At 43.6% G+C, this 23,246-nt stretch overlaps 1 protein-coding gene across 2 annotated transcripts in view; it reads right to left on the bottom strand.

The window, feature by feature from the left end:
• Positions 1 to 2,142: 2,142 nt before the first annotated feature.
• Positions 2,143 to 23,246, bottom strand: part of LOC115160145 (protein Shroom3) — a 47,312-nt gene continuing 26,208 nt past the window's right edge. Inside the window, exons 9-14 of one of the 2 annotated variants that reach the window (XM_029710504.1) lie at positions 22,752 to 22,992; positions 21,942 to 22,438; positions 21,359 to 21,766; positions 13,254 to 13,353; positions 11,777 to 12,061; positions 2,143 to 4,331 (exon numbers count right to left, since the gene is read on the bottom strand). In XM_029710504.1, the coding sequence (XP_029566364.1) occupies positions 3,936 to 4,331; positions 11,777 to 12,061; positions 13,254 to 13,353; positions 21,359 to 21,766; positions 21,942 to 22,438; positions 22,752 to 22,992 (1,927 nt within the window). In that variant the 3' untranslated portion in view covers positions 2,143 to 3,935. Of the gene's footprint in view, positions 4,332 to 11,776; positions 12,062 to 13,253; positions 13,354 to 21,358; positions 21,767 to 21,941; positions 22,499 to 22,751; positions 22,993 to 23,246 lie in introns of both variants that reach the window. The other variant, XM_029710503.1, reaches the window with a different exon arrangement.

Genomic DNA, 23,246 nt, shown 5'->3' with positions numbered 1-23,246 from the left:
TAACAGCTAGTTTTCAGTTCCCCCCTCCCCACTCAGACCACTCCCAGACACTCCTACCAAATTTGATTTTGTTGCAAAAAAATATTTTCCCCCTTTTTTTTAATGGAAATCTATTATAAATCTGTTATTTGTCACATGCTTCGTAAACAGATGTAGACTAACAGTGAAATGCTTACTTAAAGATACTTTTCTGACAATGCAGAGTTAGAGATACATTTAAACAAGATAAAAACAAGTAAAATACATTAAGGTACTTCATTGTTACCCAGATATGATTTAATGTTGCTATAAAAACAGCTGCATTGAGCCTTTTTAACCTCTCTTATTTATTTTGTTTCCAACATTAATATTATAACCTGTGTTGAACATTAACCTGCAGAGAGTGGGTTAACAGAGGTTCTGATCCAAATAGCAGCATATTCCCTATGTATCGCACTGCTCTGGTCAAAAGTAATCCACTATAAAGGGAATAGGGTGCCATTTTGGATGCAAGACAAAAGCTCTTCAGGTGCTGGATTCATACAGTGAATGTAAACAGACATGATAAACAATGCTACATGCCAGCGACGGCTCTGGAGGGTTGGAGGTATGCAAGGGACCAGGGGAGGCTTCAGATCGGGGGTCCCTCGCCTTCCTCGCCCCTCCAGACTGGAGCTCTGGATGTCTACCATGGCATGGTGGGACCACGGTGGAGAGGAGGTGTCTATGAAAGGCTGTGCTGTGTGTGAGCTGCAGGGCCGGGCTAGGGGCCACTGTGTGGGACTTGATGAGGCATGTCGAGGAAAACGTGTCCTTTTGTGTTGCTGTCATGCTGCTACTAGGACGACGCCTTCCTTGTGCCCCAAATGTCACCCTATTCCCTAAATAGTGCACTACTTTTGACCAGAACCGTTGGCACTGGTCAAAAGTAGTCCACTGTAAAGGGAATAGGGTGACATTTTTAGGACGCAGCCCCCTTATTGGGAGAATAGGTTCAGTGAGGGCACATTGGGACTGGCCCCCATTTTAAACTTTTATCTAACTTAACTCAAACTTTAAAGTTGACTTATACAACTTAAAACAAAGTATTTTTGCAGGCCACATTGGCACTATCCAAGTGTAACTGTAATACTCTCAAGGTGAGTCGTAAACTTTAATACAGTATGTTTGTGTACATGGAAACGTCTACATGTTGGGTCTTGTCACTGGAGGAGTGTGTATAGGAGGGTGCTAGGTTTTGCAGGTTATTCAAGACTGCGTTTGTGTGGTTGTATAACTTGGTGAGTTTCAGTTAGGCAATATTACATGTCTGACTACAGCTTTATCTTTCTGTATGAATAAAAGCATGTCATTGTATACTAACTGCTATAGTTGTGAGCGTTTCTGATAAACAAGCATGTCTATTTGAACCTTTTCCTCTCAGCCTGTAATTCAACAACAGGCTGTGTAGTGCAAGAGATATTTAACAGTGGAAGGGTGAGACTGTTACCAGAGGTAATACTCTGACACTGTCACGCTATCATCTAACAACACCTACTGGTGTGCTCTCCTGAGGTCAAATAGTTCACTTGGACAGTCCTTAGACCAGTAACACCATGTTGCAGTGGGACTTGGACAGTCCTTAGACCAGTAACACCATGTTGCAGTGGGACTTGGACAGTCCTTAGACCAGTAGCACCATGTTACAGTGGGACTTGGACAGTCCTTAGACCAGTAACACCATGTTACAGTGGGACTTGGACAGTCCTTAGACCAGTAACACCATGTTACAGTGGGACTTGGACAGTCCTTAGACCAGTAGCATTGTGTTGCAGTGGGACTTGGACAGTCCTTAGACCATCTGGGACCAGTCTATAGGAGACAACAGATCTGGGACCAGTCTATAGAAGGAGACAACAGATCTGGGACCAGGCTATAGGAGGAGACAACAGATCTGGGACCAGGCTATAGAAGGAGACGACAGATCTGGGACCAGGCTATAGAAGGAGACAACAGATCTGGGACCAGGCTATAGAAGAAGACAACAGATCTGGGATCAGGAAAACATTTCCCTTCAGGGACAATAAAGTTGATCTAATCTCATCAATAACATTCTAAGATACAATATGGCTGATGAGTCGAGACGTTTATAGAATAGATAGTCAAAGTACAATTGTCACAAAGGCTCTTTAAAAATAGATTTATTTTGTAAACGAGGATCTGTTTTCTAATCGGCCTCCTCCTTCTACATGTCATAAAGCAAGATTAATACATGGAATTTGATTACAGCAACTGTCAAATCTGTTAATTCGGTGATGTCACAGAAAACGCTATGGAGAAAAAATATGGATGGCACCATTATTGTTGAAAATATTTATGAATATGTGCCTGATTAGGATAAATTAGAATAATCTGTAAATGTTTCAAAGGTGCTCTCAAAAGGATACAACAATATCAATTAGCATAGTACATTTTCTGGGGAGGTGAAAAAGCAAGTCACACAGGAGTTGTCAGACGATGTTTAAATAGTAGGCATGTCACAGATGAACTGACACTACCAACATACAATATCTCAAACCTTCTCTATTTTTTTACCCAGATATCCTATGAAGTGATACCACGTCCCATGAGAAAGCTCCACCCACAGTATACATGTACTTACTGGGCAGCAACATTCCTAAGGAACATCTAACTACTTCCTAGAAGTCTGGTCATCATGAAGCACGCAGCCTTGTATCAGAGGAAGACCACGTGACCAGAGGTCAGTTAGAACACCCACTGTAAACTTGCCTCATTCCATCATCATTTTTTCAGTTGAAAAAATATATAAAATGTTTTTTTTTCTCTCTCATCTACATATTAAAAAGCACAACCACTTACATAATACATACCATTTCTTTTTAATAATATAAATAATTATTGCATTTGCTGTCAATGTCATGGTAGCTTTTGTTTTTCATTAGCTTTCATTTTTGAGTCTGAAACATAAGTATTTGAAGTAATAAAAAATAAAAAAAAAAGCCTTAGATTGTGGCTCCATATTCATGTGTTTCAGAGCGTGCTATTGTGTTGCTAAAGAAAACAGACCTATTTCAGGTCTGGTTCCTCCTGACCAATAGGAACAGAATGAGAAATACAAGTCATTCTAGTTCTGTGATTCTGACCAATCAGTAGTTAATCTGCCAAAACAAAGTTCTCAACTGTAGTGATGTGTAAAGGTAGTATTAATATTTCAACTGATATACGGTGAATAAAATGTCTTGGCAGGCAGTTGTACATCTACTACCGTTACACTCAAAACTGTCAATCTGTTCGTATGAATTACACTAGGCACTTCAGCTGTGTATTGAATCAACCAGTCACAACAGAGATATGTGAAGAAGCTGGAGGAACAGAGAAGGCAGAAATAGAGAGAGGCGCACAAGAACATATCCATCATGCTCACTTCTCATAGTTTGTCTGTCTGTACGGAACAAGGAGACATGAAGTCCCTTTCTCTACAGTTCATCTCTATATGGGGAAAGATGATATCTCTGTCTCTTCTTCATCTGTTGTATGTAGTGTCATTCACCAGTCATATAGTGTTGTATGTAGTGTCATTCACCAGTCATATAGTGTTGTATGTAGTGTCATTCACCAGTCATATAGTGTTGTATGTAGTGTCATTCACCAGTCATATAGTGTTGTATGTAGTGTCATTCACCAGTCATATAGTGTTGTATGTAGTGTCATTCACCAGTCATATAGTGTTGTATGTAGTGTCATTCACCAGTCATATAGTGTTGTATGTAGTGTCATTCACCAGTCATATAGTGTTGTATGTAGTGTCATTCACCAGTCATATAGTGTTGTATGTAGTGTCATTCACCAGTCATATAGTGTTGTATGTAGTAGTCTTCACCCATTGCACCAGAGACAGCTGCTGTATAGTGTTCCCTGGTAGTGACCAGGGCTGTTATTGTTGTGGTTTACAGGAGTCACAGTGATGTTACAGTGGTGGAGCGGACAGTACGGGTAGGACCAAGGTTAGGGCTGGGACCCCTGGGGCCTAACCCTGGGTTGGAGGAGCAGCAGAGCTGGGCCTGGTGGTCCCCAGGAGGCCCCTGATAGTCTGACTCCCCAGGAGAGATACTCTCTATCAGCCTGTGGAGCTGCTCGTCCCCATGCTTGATGAGCTCGTCCAGGTGTCTCTGTCGTATCAGGAGGGCAGGTTTCATACAGACGTAATACTGGTAGTCTCTTAGCTGCGGACCGGTCAGATACCCACTCAGGATGTCCAGAACCACACGCTCCCGACGATCCAGATTCTCCTTCAGCTCCCTGGCATCCTCATGCTGACTACACAGCTGGTTGCGCTTCTGCTGTAAGGACTCCTGAGTTAACAGAGATATATAGATTAATAAAGACATCCTGGTGCTTCTGCTGTAAAGATTCCTGAGTTAACAGAGATATATAGATTAATAAAGACATCCTGGTGCTTCTGCTGTAAAGACTCCTGAGTTAACAGAGATATATAGATTAGTAAAGACATCCTGGTGCTTCTGCTGTAAAGACTCCTGAGTTAACAGAGATATATAGATTAGTAAAGACATCCTGGTGCTTCTATTGTAAAGACTCCTGAGTTAACAGAGATATATAGATTATTAAAGACATCCTGGTGCTTCTGCTGTAAAGACACCTGAGTTAACAGAGATATATAGATTATTAAAGACATCCTGGTGCTTCTGCTGTAAAGACTCCTGAGTTAACAGAGATATATATAGATTAGTAAAGACATCCTGGTGCTTCTGCTGTAAAGACTCCTGAGTTAACAGAGATATATAGATTATTAAAGACATCCTGGTGCTTCTGCTGTAAAGACTCCTGAGTTAACAGAGATATATATAGATTAGTAAAGACATCCTGGTGCTTCTGCTGTAAAGACTCCTGAGTTAACAGAGATATATAGATTATTAAAGACATCCTGGTGCTTCTGCTGTAAAGACTCCTGAGTTAACAGAGATATATAGATTAGTAAAGACATCCTGGTGCTTCTATTGTAAAGACTCCTGAGTTAACAGAGATATATAGATTATTAAAGACATCCTGGTGCTTCTGCTGTAAAGACTCCTGAGTTAACAGAGATATATAGATTATTAAAGACATCCTGGTGCTTCTGCTGTAAAGACTCCTGAGTTAACAGAGATATATATAGATTAGTAAAGACATCCTGGTGCTTCTGCTGTAAAGACTCCTGAGTTAACAGAGATATATAGATTATTAAAGACTCCTGGGGAGACAGAGGATTCATACTACACTGAACAGAAATATAAATGCAACATGTAAAGTGTTGGTCCCATGTTTCATGAGCTGAAATAAAAGATCACAGAAATGTTCCATACACACAAAAAGCTTATTTATCTCAAATTCTGTGCACAAATTTGTTTACATCCCTGTTAGTGAACATTTCTCATTTGCCAAGATAATCCATCAACCTGACAGATGTGGTATATCAAGAAGCTGATTGTGTTGGGGACAATAAAAGGCCACGCTAAAATGTGCAGTTAAGTCACACAACACAATACCACAGATGTCTTAAGTTTTGAGGGAGCATGCAATTTACATGCTGACTGCAGGAATGTCCGCCAGAGCTGTTGCCAGATAATTGAATATTCATTTCTCTACCATAAGCCACCTCCAACATAGTTTTAGAGAACACGTGTAACCACGCCAACCCAGGACCTCCACACCGACTTCTTCACTTACGGGATCGTCTGAGACCAGCCACCTAGACAGCTGATGAAACTGAGGAGTATTTCTGTCTGTAATAAAGACCTTTTGTGGGGAAAAACTAATTCTGACAGGCTGGGCCTGTCTCCCCAGTGGCTGGGCCTGGCTCCCCAGTGGGTGGGCCCAGGCCCACCCATCCATCCATGGCTGCGCCCGTGTCCATTCATGTTTATTTATTTTAATTGATTGATTCTCTTATATGAACTGTAACTCAGTAAAATCATTGATATTGTTGCATGTTGCGTTTATATTTTTGTTCTGTATATTACTGATAGAGGATTTATAGATTATTAAAGGCATCTTGGTGCAGAGACTCCTGGGGGGGATATGTGGTCTAGAGATTAGTGACTAAACTACATAGACAGACTGTAGTGGTGCACACAATTACCTGGTACCACCTAGCGAACAGAATGTGACATCTTTAGAAAAACATGAATTGTTATTAGTGAGATAGCTAGGACACTGTATTAGTGAGATAGCTAGCCATGTTCAGTTGGTAGAGCATGGTAGAGCATGGTGTTTGCAACGCCAGGGTTGTGGGTTCGATTCCCACGGGGGGCCAGTTCAATTTTTTTTTTTTTTAAATGCATGAAATTAAATGTATGAAATGTATGCATTCACTACTGTAAGTCATTCTGGATAAGAGCGTCTGCTAAATGACTAAAATGTAAATGTAAAATGACACTGCATTAGTGAGATAGCTAGGACACTGTATTAGTGAGATAGCTAGGACACTGTATTAGTGAGATAGCTAGGACACTGTATTAGAGAGATAGCTAGGACACTCTATTAGTGACATAGCTAGGACACTGTATTAGTGAGATAGCTAGGACACTGTATTAGTGAGATAGCTAGGACAGACATATCAACCATCTTCAGATGTATGTAGACAATAGTGGTAATAGGGTCCTCAGAGAGGAAGGGGCTAGCGAGAGGGACAACTGGGCTCAATCTCTGTCTTCTCCAGCAGGTGGCGTTTTACAAGCGAGGAGTTTTTATACGGAAGTCAGTAGCTAGGTTTCCATCCAATTGGCAACATATTTTCATGTGAATATTCTAAAATCCACATTAAATAAAATCTGCACATTTTCCCACCAGTGTGTTTCCACCAAACTGACTTGTTGAGGATAGAAATCACAACGTGAGGACGTAGCGCACAACAACATTTATTTTTTTTGCTTAAGTTTTCATGTAACAAATCAGCATCTAGAGTTTCCATTGCATTTTCAACTCAACCAATCATTTTGTCATATATACTCCTGCCCCTGGCTTTCTATAAATTACAAAAAAATAAGACAATTGTTATTTTGCTAGTTTGCTTAATATAAAGAATTTGAAATTATTTATATTTTTATTTTTACTTTTTATACTTAAGTATATTTTAAACCAAATACTTTTCGACTTTTACTCAAGTAAGAATTTTACTAGGTGACTTTCACTTTTACTTGAGTCATTTTCTATCAAGGTATCTTTTACTCAAGTATGACGGCTGGGTACTTTTTTCCATCACTGCTAATGAGTCTACACGGTGAGATTATTACGGGAGAAGAGCTCATAATATTTTGATTTGTCAAACGGCAGTAAAACATCAATTATCGTGTCACCAGAATCAGCCCCTGAATATTTATTGGAAAGGTGCGTCAAACTCATCATAAAAGGTGTCTACTTTTGAATAATCTAAAATATATTTTGATTTGTTTAACACTTCTTTGGTTACTACATAATTCTATATGTGTTATTTCATAGTTTTGATGTCTTCACTATTATTCTACAATGTAGAAAATAGTAAAAAAATAAATAAAGAAAAACCCTGGAATGAGTAGGTCTGTCCAAACTTTTGACTGGTACTGTATATTCCCAAATATTTAAAATGGGAAACGATTGGGGTACCATAACCCATCTGGGTCTTCAGAGGCAGTCGGGCTGATTTGCGTATATTCATGTTATCCAATGCCCTTTTGAGTTCATGGAAAGAGATGTGGGCTCCCAGCAAACCCGGCTTCCTCAGTTGAGAGAAAAATAGTTCTTATATCTTAAAAAAAAAGGTTGGTGTGGATTTACAATCAGAGGTGTACAATTCTTTATAGATACGAGAGAAATCCTTGGTTCAGATAGTAATTCACCTGATTCATATTCAATAGTTGTGTTTCTTGGAACATTGCCATATCAATATGGTTTCTTGCTAGGATATCGAGACAGCTGGAACGTTTAATAGACGAATTTAGGCCTTTCACATTCCAAGAGAGAATAGCTAGCTTTGCCATTGTATCACTTTATATCAGAGGTGTGCCTGTTATCACACTCGTATCTGCCCTCTCATTGGCTAGAATGGTCCCACCGGATCTTGCCTGCCGGCTGCCTTACATTTTTGAAGACATTTATTTTCATTGTTAGAGTGGCCACTAAAGTATCTGGCCAATATAATGGATAATCTGTGGTAACCTAGACGCGACTCACATGATTTGGAGTAAAGTGTAGCCAGATCATTGAGCCAGACCCAGTGGGTTTCCACTAGCTTCCACAGCCGCAAAGTCAGATTCCACAGCCGCAAAGTCAGATTCCACAGCCGCAAAGTCAGATTCCACAGCCACAATGTCAGATTCCACAGCCGCAAAGTCAGATTCCACAGCCGCAAAGTCAGATTCCACAGCCGCAAAGTCAGATTCCACAGCCGCAAAGTCAGATTCCACAGCCACAAAGTCAGATTCCACAGCCACAAAGTCAGATTCCACAGCCGCAAAGTCAGATTCCACAGCCGCAATGTCAGATTCCACAGCCGCAAAGTCAGATTCCACAGCCGCAAAGTCAGATTCCACAGCCGCAAAGTCAGATTCCACAGCCGCAAAGTCAGATTCCACAGCCGCAAAGTCAGATTCCACAGCCGCAAAGTCAGATTCCACAGCCGCAAAGTCAGATTCCACAGCCGCAAAGTCAGATTTCACAGCCGCAAAGTCAGATTCCACAGCCGCAAATTCAGATTCCACAGCCGCAAAGTCAGATTCCACAGCCGCAAAGTCAGATTCCACAGCCGCAAAGTCAGATTCCACAGCCGCAAAGTCAGATTCCACAGCCGCAAAGTCAGATTCCACAGCCGCAAAGTCAGATTCCACAGCCGCAAAGTCAGATTCCACAGCCGCAAAGTCAGATTCCACAGCCGCAATGTCAGATTCCACAGCCGCAAAGTCAGATTTCACAGCCGCAAAGTCAGATTCCACAGCCGCAAAGTCAGATTCCACAGCCGCAAAGTCAGATTCCACAGCCACAAAGTCAGATTCCACAGCCGCAAAGTCAGATTCCACAGCCACAAAGTCAGATTCCACAGCCGCAAAGTAAAAATGGGCTTAAATATAATAATTTAAGGTTAGGGTTAGGCATAAGGTTTACAGTGTGGATACATTTAGGGTTAAGTTTAGGATTAAAATGACATTTTAAAAAGATACATTGTAGAAATGTGCGGGGTTTAGTGATAATTCTGACTTTGTGACGACCATATGAGTGATAGGGCGCATCGAGTATTCACTGCCATGGAACCATCTGCCGTTTGATGACAGCTCATTTGAACGACTGGACTACCAGAACCAAACCGTTAAAGGTATATCTTTGCGAAAGGTAAACTGGAGTAGGTCAATTACTCTGGCTTTATCAAATACCTGTGTGGTGACTATTTGGTTGTAGCTACAGCTGTTTAAAATGCCAAAATTAGCTTTGCATCTCCCTTCAGACAAGCCTTTTTCGCTGTGTACCGGAAGCCAATAGTCTACGTTCTGACTAGCTAAAACACATTCAGTTGGACTTCATTGTGAGACTGAGTGGCTAGCTATAACTTGTTACCAACCATGTTATTCTCACCAACACTATTCTGTGCTGCTGTAATGTAAAGTGCAACCCATTTTTTATGAAAACGGCTTCACTTTCCTCCATTTTGGAGTCTGTCAGTTGTCTGCTTTCAACTTTTGTCTTCTCAGTCTGGGAACATGGTTGTTGTATGTGAACATGGTGTCTTTTATTCTAAATTGTAGAAATGTTTTGATGTCAAACGTGACAAATTCATAACATCTATCTGTTGTCAACAGACTACTTTCTGGCGTGGTGTTTTTTCCTCGTGGGGTTTATCAGCCCTCCGAACCCAGTTCTCTGTGTATAGAGCCCCATCTGGTGGACAAAAGCAGTACTGCACCAGCAGACTTGAAAGAGGACAGCTTATGAGTATAAATAGGACGTGAAAGAGGTTCTTTTGAGCTGGAAGCATTGTATCTATTGCTAAATGAAATGATATGTTAACTCTGTCATGTTCCTTCATTAAGGGAGAGTGGCCATGATACCATGATGTCATGTATCCTTAACACTCAGCAGCCAAGCAAAGGAGCCAGCCTCAGGCTGATAGATGGGACTAAAACAAAGGAGCCGGCCTCAGGCTGATAGATGGGACTAAAACAAAGGAGCCAGCCTCAGGCTGATAGATGGGACTAAAACAAAGGAGCCAGCCTCAGGCTGATAGATGGGACTAAAACAAAGGAGCCGGCTGATAGATGGGACTAAAACAAAGGAGCCAGCCTCAGGCTGATAGATGGGACTAAAACAAAGGAGCCGGCCTCAGGCTGATAAATGGGACTAAAACAAAGGAGCCGGCTGATAGATGGGACTAAAACAAAGGAGCCAGCCTCAGGCTGATAGATGGGACTAAAACAAAGGAGCCAGCCTCAGGCTGATAGATGTGACTAAAACAAGGCTGATAGATGGGACTAAAACAAAGGAGCCAGCCTAAGGCTGATAGATGGGACTAAAACAAAGGAGCCAGCCTCAGGCTGATAGATGGGACTACAACAAAGGAGCCGGCCTAAGGCTGATAGATGGGACTAAAACAAAGGAGCCAGCCTCAGGCTGATAGATGGGACTACAACAAAGGAGCCGGCCTAAGGCTGATAGATGGGACTAAAACAAAGGAGCCAGCCTAAGGCTGATAGATGGGACTAAAACAAAGGAGCTGGCCTCAGGCTGATAGATGGGACTAAAACAAAGGAGCCAGTGTCACGTCCTGACCAGCAGAGGGAGCAATTGTATTAGTTTTGGTCAGGGGTTTTTGTGTGTTAAGTGTTGTGTTGGTGATTGGACTCCCAATTGAAGGCAGGTGTGTTGAGTTGCCTTTGATTGGGAGTCCTATATAGTAGTGTGTGTTTTTCTTTGGGGTTGTGGGTAATTGTTTCTGTTCAGTGTGTTATGCTGTCAGTACTGTTTAGCTGTCGGTATTTACTTGTTTTTGTAGTGTTCCAGTGATCGTTTTTGAATTAAAATTATGAACACTAACTCCGCTGCACCTTGGTCCACTTCTCTCCATGACGACAGCTGTGACAGCCAGCCTAAGGCTGATAGATGGGACTAAAACAAAGGAGCCACCCTCAGGCTGATAGATGGGACTAAAACAAAGGAGCCAGCCTCAGGCTGATAGATGGGACTAAAACAAAGGAGCCAGCCTCAGGCTGATAGATGGGACTAAAACAAAGGAGCCGGCCTCAGGCTGATAGATGGGACTAAAACAAAGGAGCCAGCCTCAGGCTGATAGATGGGACTTAAACAAAGGAGCCAGCCTCAGGCTGATAGATGGGACTAAAACAAAGGAGCCGGCCTCAGGCTGATAGATGGGACTAAAACAAAGGAGCCAGCCTCAGGCTGATAGATGGGACTAAAACAAAGGAGCCAGCCTCAGGCTGATAGATGGGACTAAAACAAAGGAGCCGGCTGATAGTTGGGACTAAAACAAAGGAGCCAGCCTCAGGCTGATACTGTACATGTGACTAAAACAAAGACTCCTGAGATGTTATGAAGGTAACTTGCAGTGTTCGGCTTAGTCTAATTTCCTGCTCTGTGCTGCAGAGAGAGAAACACTCTTTACACAGCACTTCGATACAGCTACGACAGGAAGTGACTTTTTCGTAGCAGGTTAGGAGAATTCGGTTAAGGTTAGTGAAAATGTTCTCCTAACCTGCTACAGAATATTACTTCCGGTCGTAGCTGAAAAGAGTGTGCCCCGTGCTGTAGTTTAATATCTCACCCTCTCCTCTGCGCTGTCCTCTGTCTCTTCCTCTCTGTCCAGGGCATAGAGAGCGTTATGGACCCGGGCCAGCCGGCCACACAGAGACATCAACAAATTGACTATCTTATCCAGGTCCCCGATGAACATCCTGTACTTCTCCTTCTCATTGGGCTTACAGCGCTCCTGGACCAGGCTCTCCATGTGGCCCCCTAGGGCCCGGAACCTCCTCTGCTCCTCACCCAGAACCTCTCTCTCCTCTCGGAGTGAGGCAACGCTAAGGGTCAGAGCCTGGAGTAGCTCCACCTAGTGGGTGGGAGGAGAGGAGAAGTTAGCACCGACAATGTATATGTATGTCTATTGTTAGCATAATAGTCTCTGAATGGTCTACCTCTCCTCTTTACCCAGAGATATGTACATCTCCTGAATGGTCTACCTCTCCTCTTTACCCAGAGATATGTACATCTCCTGAATGGTCTACCTCTCCTCTTTACCCAGAGATATGTACATCTCCTGAATGGTCTACCTCTCCTCTTTACCCAGAGATATGTACATCTCCTGAATGGTCTACCTCTCCTCTTTACCCAGAGATATGTACATCTCCTGAATGGTCTACCTCTCCTCTTTACCCAGAGATATGTACATCTCCTGAATGGTCTACCTCTCCTCTTTACCCAGAGATATGTACATCTCCTGAATGGTCTACCTCTCCTCTTTACCCAGAGATATGTACATCTCCTGAATGGTCTACCTCTCCTCTTTACCCAGAGATATGTACATCTCCTGAATGGTCTACCTCTCCTCTTTACCCAGAGATATGTACATCTCCTGAATGGTCTACCTCTCCTCTTTACCCAGAGATATGTACATCTCCTGAATGGTCTACCTCTCCTCTTTACCCAGAGAAATGTACATCTCCTGAATGGTCTACCTCTCCTCTTTCCCAGAGATATGTACATCTCCTGAATGGTCTACCTCTCCTCTTTACCCAGAGATATGTACATCTCCTGAATGGTCTACCTCTCCTCTTTACCCAGAGATATGTACATCTCCTGAATGGTCTACCTCTCCTCTTTACCCAGAGATATGTACATCTCCTGAATGGTCTACCTCTCCTCTTTACCCAGAGATATGTACATCTCCTGAATGGTCTACCTCTCCTCTTTACCCAGAGATATGTACATCTCCTGAATGGTCTACCTCTCCTCTTTACCCAGAGATATGTACATCTCCTGAATGGTCTACCTCTCCTCTTTACCCAGAGATATGTACATCTCCTGAATGGTCTACCTCTCCTCTTTACCCAGAGATATGTACATCTCCTGAATGGTCTACCTCTCCTCTTTACCCAGAGATATGTACATCTCCTGAATGGTCTAATCATGAGGACCATAGGTTGGATGGTCATTTTTTTTGTCTTGAATTTTCCTTTTAATTGAGATGGATGTTATATCAGTCAGTTAATTTAAAGATGAATGTAAGGTATTAAAGTTCAGACCTTTTTCTGATTGAGGTCTGCCTCATCCAGATCCATTCCTCTTCCCCCTTCTGTTTTTTGCAGCAGACCAGGTCCTGCAGAACAGACGCCATCTTGACTTCTACAAAAAGAAGAGACAAGAATGTGAGTAATAGTTAGCATTACTACCACTTGAAAACACTGAAACTCCCGACTGAAACGGACATATACTGCAGAATAAGCAGGAAACAGTAAGAAGTAAGCAACACGCAGTAGACAATAAGCAACAAGCAGTACGCAACAAGCAGTACGCAACAAGCAGTACACAACAAGCAGTACGCAACAAGCAGTACGCAACAAGCAGTACGCAACAAGCAGTACACAACAAGCAGTACACAACAAGCAGTACACAACAAGCAGTACGCAGTAATCAATCAGTAACAAGCAGTACGCAACAAGCAGTACGCAGTAATCAATCAGCAACAAGCAGCACGCAACAAGCAGTACGCAGTAATAAATCAGCAACAAGCAGTACGCAACAAGCAGTACGCAGTAATCAATCAGCAACAAGCAGTACGCAACAAGCAGTACGCAACAAGCAGTACGCAACAAGCAGTACACAACATGCAGTACGCAGTAATCAATCAGCAACAAGCAGTACGCAACATGCAGTACGCAGTAATCAATCAGCAACAAGCAGTACGCAACATGCAGTACGCAGTAATCAATCAGCAACAAGCAGTACGCAACATGCAGTACGCAGTAATCAATCAGCAACAAGCAGTACGCAACATGCAGTACGCAGTAATCAATCAGTAACAAGCAGTACACAACAAGCAGTACGCAACAAGCAGTACGTAACAAGCAGTACGCAGTAATCAATCAGCAACAAGCAGTACACAACATGCAGTACGCAGTAATCAATCAGCAACAAGCAGTACGTAACAAGCAGTACGCAGTAATCAATCAGCAACAAGCAGTACACAACATGCAGTACGCAGTAATCAATCAGCAACAAGCAGTACGCAACATGCAGTACGCAGTAATCAATCAGCAACAAGCAGTACGTAACAAGCAGTACGCAACAAGCAGTACACAACAAGCAGTACGCAGTAATCAATCAGTAACAAGCAGTACACAACATGCAGTACGCAGTAATCAATCAGCAACAAGCAGTACGCAACAAGCAGTACGCAACAAGCAGTACGCAACAAGCAGTACGCAGTAATCAATCAGCAACAAGCAGCACGCAACAAGCAGTACGCAGTAATCAATCAGCAACAAGCAGTACGCAACAAGCAGTACGCAACAAGCAGTACGCAACAAGCAGTACACAACATGCAGTACGCAGTAATCAATCAGCAACAAGCAGTACGCAACAAGCAGTACGCAACAAGCAGTACGCAACAAGCAGTACACAACATGCAGTACGCAGTAATCAATCAGCAACAAGCAGTACGCAACATGCAGTACGCAGTAATCAATCAGCAACAAGCCGTACGCAACATGCAGTACGCAGTAATCAATCAGCAACAAGCAGTACGCAACATGCAGTACGCAGTAATCAATCAGCAACAAGCAGTACGCAACATGCAGTACGCAGTAATCAATCAGCAACAAGCAGTACACAACAAGCAGTACGCAGTAATCAATCAGCAACAAGCAGTACACAACAAGCAGTACGCAGTAATCAATCAGCAACAAGCAGTACACAACATGCAGTACGCAGTAATCAATCAGCAACAAGCAGTACGTAACAAGCAGTACGCAGTAATCAATCAGCAACAAGCAGTACACAACATGCAGTACGCAGTAATCAATCAGCAACAAGCAGTACGCAACATGCAGTACGCAGTAATCAATCAGCAACAAGCAGTACGTAACAAGCAGTACGCAACAAGCAGTACACAACAAGCAGTACGCAGTAATCAATCAGTAACAAGCAGTACACAACATGCAGTACGCAGTAATCAATCAGCAACAAGCAGTACGCAACAAGCAGTACGCAACAAGCAGTACGCAGTAATCAATCAGCAACAAGCAGTACGCAACAAGCAGTACACAACAAGCAGTACGCAGTAATCAATCAGCAACAAGCAGTACGCAACAAGCAGTACGCAGTAATCAATCAGCAACAAGCAGTACGCAACATGCAGTACGCAGTAATCAATCAGCAACAAGCAGTACGCAACAAGCAGTACGCAACAAGCAGTACGCAACAAGCAGTACACAACATGCAGTACGCAGTAATCAATCAGTAACAAGCAGTACACAACATGCAGTACGCAGTAATCAATCAGCAACAAGCAGTACACAACATGCAGTACGCAGTAATCAATCAGCAACAAGCAGTACGCAACATGCAGTACGCAGTAATCAATCAGCAACAAGCAGTACACAACAAGCAGTACGCAGTAATCAATCAGCAACAAGCAGTACACAACAAGCAGTACGCAGTAATCAATCAGCAACAAGCAGTACACAACAAGCAGTACGCAGTAATCAATCAGCAACATGCAGTACGCAGTAATCAATCAGCAACAAGCAGTACACAACATGCAGTACGCAGTAATCAATCAGCAACAAGCAGTACGTAACAAGCAGTACGCAACAAGCAGTACACAACAAGCAGTACGCAGTAATCAATCAGTAACAAGCAGTACACAACATGCAGTACGCAGTAATCAAGCAGCACGCAACAAGCAGTACACAGTAATCAATCAGCAACAAGCAGTACGCAACATGCAGTACGCAGTAATCAATCAGCAACAAGCAGTACGCAACAAGCAGTACGCAGTAATCAATCAGCAACAAGCAGTACGCAACATGCAGTATGCAGTAATCAATCAGCAACAAGCAGTACGCAACAAGCAGTACGCAACAAGCAGTACGCAACAAGCAGTACACAACATGCAGTACGCAGTAATCAATCAGCAACAAGCAGTACGCAACAAGCAGTACGCAGTAATCAATCAGCAACAAGCAGTACGCAACAAGCAGTACGCAACAAGCAGTACACAACATGCAGTACGCAGTAATCAATCAGTAACAAGCAGTACGTAACAAGCAGTACGCAGTAATCAATCAGCAACAAGCAGTACGCAGTAATCAATCAGTAACAAGCAGTACACAACATGCAGTACGCAGTAATCAATCAGCAACAAGCAGTACACAACATGCAGTACGCAGTAATCAATCAGCAACAAGCAGTACGCAACATGCAGTACGCAGTAATCAATCAGCAACAAGCAGTACACAACAAGCAGTACGCAGTAATCAATCAGCAACAAGCAGTACACAACAAGCAGTACGCAGTAATCAATCAGCAACATGCAGTACGCAGTAATCAATCAGCAACAAGCAGTACACAACATGCAGTACGCAGTAATCAATCAGCAACAAGCAGTACGCAACATGCAGTACGCAACAAGCAGCATGCAGTAATCAACCAGCAACAAGCAGCACGCAGTACTCAACAAGCAGGAAGCACTAGTCTGTTGAATAGTGTGTGAGATGCCAAAACAATTATTGTGGTATTCCAGGTGTGTGTGCTATTCGGTTGAAACTCACTCAAGCGCGTACATGCAAGCATGCAGGTACACACACACACACACTCACACACACACACACACACACACACACACACACACACACACACACACACACACACACACACACACACACACACACACACACACACACACACACACACACACACACACACCACCCTGCTATGAGGAATAAGCTCTGACTGGTTTGTCTTCATGACTGGCCTATTTTGCAGGACAGAGACGGACAGGCAGAATAGAATGTTGAGAAAAAAACAACATTCCACCGTAGAATGGGGTCACACGTAATCAACCTAATCCTCCTCAGAGAAAAGGACGGTTGGAACTGTGACACCCCGCAAAACTGTCCCCCTGAATCTACTTTAATATAATACATTTAATATTGAAACATGTTTTTTGATACCAGTTCACAACATGTCTTCCATACATTCATTATCCTAAAACCCAACAGAGAATGTCAGGAATATCATTGTGCATATGTTTCTTTGTAAACAATAATTGCCTTTCCTAGGCCAAATAATAATAGTAGTATTGTATTTAATACATTTATAGAATAGGATCTGAGACTTCTTTACAACAGAAAAAGGAAGGACATTTTGGTCTTCGACCTTCAATATTAAACCATTTCAGTAGAGGGCAGTGTTGCCCCTCTTTAACCAAGCCAGACTCACTGTACATTACATATTTCAGTAGAGGGCAAGTGGTGTTCAGCTTCCACAGACCCAGAGTCCGTATGACATGATCTGAAACATCGTCTGACTCCAACACGGGGAGAGAGTTCTACACTACAGACAGGATATCCAGTAGCTCTCAGCAGCTCACAGGCGTCACAGTTAACTGTTATCCTATCTGTTCATGATAAAAACCAAACAGGTTCACTTTAAAAGACACATAGCAATTTCACCTTGAAAATCGTGTGAGATATGATATCCTTTCCCTTGTTCATGACCAGAGTATTGTGGGGGTGATAGCCCCTATAATATATAGGCATTGATTGAAGCTCAATTAAGTAAGTTAAAATCTCTGACACCAATCTTGATGAAAATGTGCAAATCAACTTGGAGGTACACACCACACTCCTCCCTCCCGCCTCTTGTCATGAGCCGTCCATCCGTTACTGAGAACCAAAGTTGATATATCATTTTTCTTAAGAGTGTTTTACACTTGTCTAAAGACTTTCTGTTTCGCAGGTGTTTCTCAGCAGTATTTGTATCAGGAGTTACCAAAATTACTCTTGACAATCCACAGGGTTGTTTTTTTCTGTTTAATCCCAGTGCTACCACACCTGATTCTACTACTGTTCATTAAGATCTCAGCTGTTCATTAAGATCTCAGCTGTTCATCAAGACCTCAGCTGTTCATGAAGACCTCAGCTGTTCATTAAGACCTCAGCTGTTCATCAAGACCTCAGCTGTTCATCAAGACCTCAGCTGTTCATCAATACCTCAGCTGTTCATAAAGGCATCAGCTGTTCATCAAGACCTCAGCTGTTCATTAAGACCTGAGCTGTTCATTAAGACCTCAGCTGTTCATCAAGGCCTCAGCTGTTCATCAAGACCTGAGCTGTTCATCAAGACCTCAGCTGTTCATGAAGACCTCAGCTGTTCATTAAGACCTCAGCTGTTCATGAAGACCTCAGCTGTTCATCAAGATCTCAGCTGTTCATCAAGACCTGAGCTGTTCATCAAGACCTGAGCTGTTAATCAAGACCTGAGCTGTTCATCAATACCTCAGCTGTTCATCAATACCTCAGCTGTTCATCAAGACCTCAGCTGTTCATGAAGACCTCAGCTGTTCATCAAGGCCTCAGCTGTTCAAGACCATGAATAGTAGAATCAGGTGTGGTAGAACTGGGCATGAAAAGAAAAAGCCTGTATAAACCTGTAGCTTGTCAAGAGCAATTGTGGCCATCACTGAATTGTATTTATAAAGTTCTCTATATCTGATGAATGTACATTTGGTTGTAAATGTTCTATTTAGTGATAACTCACCTTTTGTTAACAGGTAATGTAGTACTAGACCCTCTTCAGTAAACTTTAAGGTACATTTTCATGTGAATAGTTAAAGGGTACATGTTGATTATTTGTGTATTTTCCAGGAGCTTGCTCGATTGTCTTAAGAGAGATCTGGGAAAAAGTTTCCAGTTTACTCCATATTGGCTTAAAATGGGTTTCTGTGTTTTCTTTTCCCAGTCAGCTGTTAATATTAAATAAATACTAACAACTACATTATCTCTGTTGCCATTTCACATTATCTTTTACTTAACTTGTATTTCTGTATTATAATGTTGTGTAATAATGTTCCATAATCACCTTCCGGTGTTAAAAAAAACATGGAAATTAAAAACAAATGAAGTTTTAAGGCATTGGTCTGAAGCCAATAAAAAAGGAAATTCACATGAGCACCACAATGCCTACTGCACCCATGCTCTACCAAGGTTTTACAGCACCACAATGCCTACTGCACCCATGCTCTACCAAGGTTTTACAGCACCACATTGCCTACTGCACCCATGCTCTACCAAGGTTTTACAGCACCACAATGCCTACTCCACCCATGCTCTACCAAGGTTTTACAGCACCACAATGCCTACTGCACCCATGCTCTACCAAGGTTTTACAGCACCACAATGCCTGCTCCACCCATGCTCTACCAAGGTTTTACAGCACCACAATACCTACTCCACCCATGCTCTACCAAGGTTTTCCAGCACACAGCTTTGACCTACTACAGTAGCTATGTTAGTATTGTACTTCAGACTATACTGAACAAAAATATAAACGCTACATGTAAAGTGTTGGTCCCATGTTTCCTGAGCTGAAATAAAAGATACCAGAAATGTTCCATACACACAAAAAGCTTATTTCTCAAAAATTTGGTGCACAAATTTGTTTATTTTTGCTTTGCCAAGATAATCCATCCACCTGACAAGTGTGGCATATCAAGAAGCCCATTAAACAGCATGATCATTACACAGGTGCACCTCGTGCTGGGGACAATAAAAGGCCACTCCAAAATGTGCAGTTTTGTCACACAACACAATGCCACAGATGTCTCAAGTTTTGAGAGAGCGTTCAACTGGCATGCTGACTCCAGCAATGCCCTGGATTGATGTGTATGACAGCGTGTTCCAGTTCCCGCCAATATCCAGCAACTTCACACAGCCATTGAAGAGAAGTGGGGCAACATTCCACAATTTATTTTTATTTTGTGAAGAATCCAATAATTTAATTTGTATGTGGTACAAATCACATTATTGTGGAAGCACCTCCTCTATGAGCATGAATGAGGCTGTTTGAGAAGGTTTGACTCCTAAACAACCTTTATACACATCATCTGAAGAACAATACCAACATAACTACTGTAGTAGGTCAAAGCTGTGGTGCTGTAATACCTTGGTAGAGCATAGGTGCAGTAGGCATTGTGGTGCTGTATAACCTTGGTAGAGCATGGGTGGAGTAGGCATTGTGGTGCTGTTAAACCTTGGTAGAGCATGGGGTGGAGTAGGCATTGTGGTGCTGTAAAACCTTGGTAGAGCATGGGTGGAGTAGGCATTGTGGTGCTGTATAACCTTGGTAGAGCATGGGTGCAGTAGTAATTGTGGTGCTGTATAACCTTGGTAGAGCATGGGTGCAGTAGGCATTGTGGTGCTGTATAACCATGGTAGAGCATGGGTGGAGTAGGCATTGTGGTGCTGTAAAACCTTGGTAGAGCATGGGTGGAGTAGGCATTGTGGTGCTGTATAACCTTGGTAGAGCATGGGTGCAGTAGGCATTGTGGTGCTGTATAACCATGGTAGAGCATGGGTGGAGTAGGCATTGTGGTGCTGTATAACCATGGTAGAGCATGGGTGGAGTAGGCATTGTGGTGTAAAACCTTGGTAGAACATGGGTGCAGTAGGCATTGTGGTGCTGTATAACCATGGTAGAGCATGGGTGGAGTAGGCATTGTGGTGCTGTAAAACCTTGGTAGAGCATGGGTGCAGTAGGCATTGTGGTGCTGTAAAACCTTGGTAGAGCATGGGTACAGTAGGCATTGTGGTGCTGTAAAACCTTGGTAGAGCATGGGGTGCAGTAGGCATTGTGGTGCTCATGTGAATTTCCTTTCTTTTTCAGCTTCAGACCAATGCCTACCTCTCGCTTAAAACTTGCTTATTAGTTAGCTGCTCTTACTGCATGTAATCTAATTCCACAATTTACACTAATGATCTGCTCTGAAACCTAAGAGTTGTTTTGCGACGTCAAGCAATAAACTGAGCCATAACGTAATCAGACTCAACAAAGGCCCTCGGTTATAGCATAGCTGTTGTTAATGAACCCTGATCATATAGTCTAGCCTATCATTAAGTTACATAACAGGAATAAAACACACACACACACACACACACACACACACACGTACACACACACACACACACACACACACACACACACACACACACACACACACACACACACACACACACACACACACACACACACACGTACACATACTTCCTTAGTCCCTCTGGATAACCAGACCTCACCTCTCACCTCCTCCCCTCCCGTCCCCTCTTCCCTTGTCTCCTCCCCTTCTCACCTGTCCTCCAGCCAGGTGCTGCTCCTACGGCGTTGCCACGGCAACCTCCCTCCCCCTGCGGGAAAGATCTCTTCCATCAGGTCCATGGTGCTGGTCCGTCCGCCCCCGGGCCAGGTGTCCAGCATCGGGCTCAGGGTCTTATCCCCCCGGGACACCAGCTGTCTGACCAGGGCTTCCACCCTCAGCTCCCCAGCAGACCTCTCCCTCCTGGCCAGGAGATGGTACTCTAACCCCAGGCTTTCCTTACCGCTAGGCCCCTGCTGGGGATCTGGGATACTGCTGCTGGGGTCGATGAGGGTGTGGTGGGTCGGAGTCTCAGGCTGGGAGATAGAGGCGGGGACTGTCTGAGGGGAAAGGGAGGAGATAGATGGTCTTCTCTCTGGACACACAGCCTCCAGGAACTCACAGCTGTATGGATAGAAACAGACGGTACACATGGCAGTAATGATGAGGGGACAATTTTCTGAAACATTTAACATTTCAACATCGTTTCATTATATCAGGTGTTGTCTCTTTGTCGAGTGGAAAAAAACCTTTGTTATATCGTTCAGTAGTAATGTGTGGAGGTGACAGCATGTTGTACCTGTTAAAGTGCTGTAGCTCAGGACGATGCTCCTCTCTGTCTGGGGGTGGGGAGGAGGAGGGGAGGAGGAGAAGGGGAGGAGGAGGAGGGAAGTCCTCTGTGATGTCCGTCTCCCTGATGGGGAGCGGGGGAGGAGGAGGGGAGGGAGGGGCCAGCTCCTGGAGGAACACCTCGTCATAGTCCTGTAAGGAGACTATTGGAGGGACTACCTGTGGGTTCGGGGCTATATGTGAAGGCGGGGTCTCCTGCAGGTTGGACTCTGAGATGCGGAGGGAGAGCAGGGGGTGTGGTCTGGGACAGGTCTCAGGTTGGACCAGGGGAAGGATGTTCTTTGGTACGGTAGCTGGACTGTCTATGGGGAAGTCTTTCAGGGTCTCTTCTGAGGTGCTGGTGTCTGATGAGCCCAGTCTGGTCCTGGTCTGCAGACCCTGGTTCTGGCCCTGATGTGCTGTGGGGCTCCGCCTGGTCTCTGGGGAAACGGATCTGGGAGCGTCAACCTGCAACAGGCAGGGGAAGGCGATGGCATCCAGGTTTCCCTGGTTTAACCTCTCGCTGACCTGAATGAATTCATGAATACTTCATTGTCCCTGAGGGAAATGTGTCTGGTAACAACACAAGCCTTCCTGACATCTAGAATACATCACAAGCCAAACTCTATCTTGTCCAGGGCATTACTGTCAAAGAAAATGTGTTCTCAATTACTTACCTGGTTAAATAAAGGCAACACAAAAACTTTGATACAAAAAGCATCACAGGACTTTCAGCCGGACAGACAGCCAGACAGCCAGACAGACAGCCAGATAGACATACCTGCCAGTCAAGGCTAGTGCTGGGGCTGGTGCCTGGGGAGGAGAAAGGGCAGGGGAGACCTACAGAGGCAGCCAGGCCGAAGGCACTAAGGGCCCGCTGGCGGTCGGGGTTCCTCTGCCTCTCTCTCCTCATCACAGGGGTGTTGCTTTGGGAAGGACCCTGATTCAGCAGGTAGTGGGTGGCCACGTACTGGGACTGGGAGGCTGAGACGGGACGCTTTGAACGCTGCTTGTCCATGGACCTAGAAAGAAATAAACACACACGCACACACACAAACAAGACTGTTGAGTGTATGAGCTCCTACCCTTCTTTCCAATCACATCCGTCCCTGGCATGCCATTTTTCATCCATGTTTGCTGGGGTTTTCCTTCTAAATGCCAGGAATTCTGCACCAACCAGGACAATCCTGCTCTAAAATAGCAGCGAACAGAACAGTAGAACACTGACCAAGTAAGGCTCTGACCAGGGGCTATTACCTTAAAAAGTCTGCTGCAT

The sequence above is a fragment of the Salmo trutta genome, chromosome 23 (assembly GCF_901001165.1).
Source record: "Salmo trutta chromosome 23, fSalTru1.1, whole genome shotgun sequence".
Lineage (NCBI taxonomy): Eukaryota > Metazoa > Chordata > Actinopteri > Salmoniformes > Salmonidae > Salmo > Salmo trutta.
This window is presented reverse-complemented; position numbering and strand designations above follow the sequence as displayed.